We start from the raw sequence: 2,500 nt of genomic DNA, 5'->3' as shown, positions 1-2,500 counted from the left end.
TCGTCCGCCAGGGAGAGCTCCGTCTGGCTGCCCTTGGTGCTGGTGAGCACGTGCGACGCCCTCGGCAGCGACGAGCTCCCGCGCTTCTCGAAGGCCTCCGAACCCGAGAGGTCGGCCTTGTCGTCGTGGCTCCCGAAGGCCGCGAGGTTGCTGCGGCTGCCGCTCGTATAGTTGGAGGCGGTGAGGCTGCTGCGACTCCCGCCGCCGTACTTGCCGGTGTTGGTGAGGATGCCCTTGGGCGGCGTCTCAGACGGGTAAGACTTGCGCGTGCCGTAGATCTCGCTAGAGCTGAGGTAGTCCTTGCTGCTGCTGCGCTTCAAGTTGTCGTGGCTCCGCGAGGAATACTCGGGCACGGAGCGCGAGCTGTAGCCGTTGCTGATGCCCCCGTGGTCGAAGCTCTTGGGCTCCCTGTCGTCGTAGTCCTCTGCCGTAGACGGATAGCTCCTCAGGCTTCGGTAGCCGTTGCCGTAGTCCCCCCTCGAGTTGCTCGTGTAGCTTCGCCGCTGGGAAGATCTGCTGCTTCCGTGAATGTTCCTCTCGCTGCTGCGCTTGTCTACTGTCCTGTAGAGAGGCTCGACGGAGGTGTTTCGCGACGGCCGCTGGTAGTCCTGGTGCCTGCTGGAGTCCCTGGTGTAGGTGCCTCCTTGGGAGCGCCTCTGACTCTCTCCCAAGTGGTTGCGAAGCCCTCCCGAGGTAGATCCACTGAGCGCAGGACGAGCGGGGGACGAGGTGGCCGCGAGACTGTGTGTACTGGACCACTGGCCGGTCGCGAGCCGGGAAGTGTTGCGGCCGTTGAAGCCATACACGTTGTCGTCCCCCCCTTCCTCCCCCATGTCGCCCCCCTCATGGTACACCCCCACCCCGGCCACGTCACTCACACTGTAGATACCCCCCGTCAGCTGGCCGGGGTCCTCGTAGATGCCCCAGTCCGTCCGCATCCTATAATCCTTGACGGGCGTTCTCTCGGCATAGGGGCTTTCCGGGTCCCTGTAGCGCACCACGCCTCGCATTCACACAAGCACCTCCTGCCCCCCCCGACGCGACCCCCGCTCCCGCTCTCCCGACGAAGGCGTCACTCGCTCACCGACCCATCTCGCGTGGCCTCGCCCAAGCACTAGCTGATACACACGCTTAGCAATCTGGAACGAAGAGATAAGGAAGGGGTTACATTCGAATCTATCGAGTACGGTGGCTTTCGTGTAAGACGTAGAATGTACAGCGAAAGAGGAAAGGATTTCCGATATGAATCTGTTATCAGTTAGCAAGGATTAGGATCATGTTGCAAGGGATGTACTGGTTATCCGTTTATATCAATATAGGAAACACACACACACACACACACACACACACACACACACACACACACACACACACACACACACACACACACGCGCGCACGCGCATTAATACATCCCTAATTACTCAACAGATACTCTACAAACCCACGCACAGATGCACTCATATATACTTACACATACACAAGCATCAAGGCCAAATATACAAGTACGCCTACCAAGAAAAACAAAAACAACAATAACAAATGAAAAAAAAAACGGTCATAAAATACCATAATGAAAACCGGATCAAACGAAAACCTAATTTCCTTACTCTTTCTCTCTCTCTTTCCCTGGTTCTTTGTTTCTCTCTCTCTCTCTCTCTCACCTCTCCGATACCCATCTCCTTCACCTTTGATTAATCCCAATCTCTTTCCCTCTCCTTTCATTCCCCCAAAACGACCCAGATCTTTTGCCAAAGCACTCGAGAACACTGAAATAACTCCAATCCTATTAAGAACCTTTTCTCTCTAACTCTTTTCATAAACCCCATTTCAATTCTTTCTTATTTCGGTGGATGAAAGGATAGGCAGATTGAAGGGGAGATAGACAGATTGATTGATATACGTGTGAAGAAAATGTTGATGAATTTTCCGATAATTTGAGTGACAGGAATTACAGTGTTGGGGGACTGAGTGTTCTGACACGAAGACACACACACACACATACACACACACACACACACACACGCACGCACGCACGCACACACACACACACACACACACACACACACACACACACACACACACACATATATATATATATATATATATATATATATATATATATATATATATATATATTCTTTTTTTTTATGTCTTATAAGTTCTCTCTGCACATATTTCTATTTCATCATCGATTATGATCACATTCACACGCACGCACACGAATCTTTACATATCTATCAATATACTGCATATTTGTGTGTGCGAGAACATTATGATTATTTCATATTTTGTATCCATTTTTCGTTATATTTTTGTTCTGTTTGTATGACACACACACACATCCACACACACACACATACACACACACACACACATCCCCCCCCACACGCACACGTCCACACACACACACACACACACAAACACATCCACACACAAACACATCCATACCCACACACAGACACACACACACGCACACACACACACACACATCGACCCCCC

At 51.2% G+C, this 2,500-nt stretch overlaps 1 protein-coding gene across 3 annotated transcripts in view; it reads right to left on the bottom strand.

Annotated features, from left to right (window-relative positions):
* Window positions 1-2,500, bottom strand: part of M6 (neuronal membrane glycoprotein M6) — a 239,914-nt gene that overhangs the window by 138,018 nt on the left and 99,396 nt on the right. For all 3 annotated transcript variants that reach the window (XM_086548256.1, XM_086548257.1, XM_086548258.1), the window contains exon 2: window positions 1-1,139. This exon is cut by the window's left edge and continues 608 nt beyond it. In XM_086548256.1, coding sequence (XP_086404382.1) covers window positions 1-1,010 — 1,010 coding nt within the window. In that variant the 5' untranslated portion in view covers window positions 1,011-1,139. The remainder of the gene's footprint in view (window positions 1,140-2,500) is intronic.

The sequence above is a fragment of the Penaeus japonicus genome, unplaced genomic scaffold (genome assembly GCF_977035675.1).
Source record: "Penaeus japonicus unplaced genomic scaffold, GWHDUDI00000001_assembly GWHDUDI00000020, whole genome shotgun sequence".
NCBI lineage: Eukaryota > Metazoa > Arthropoda > Malacostraca > Decapoda > Penaeidae > Penaeus > Penaeus japonicus.
Note: the sequence above shows the minus strand (reverse complement) of the source record. Positions and strands in the feature narration are given on the sequence as shown.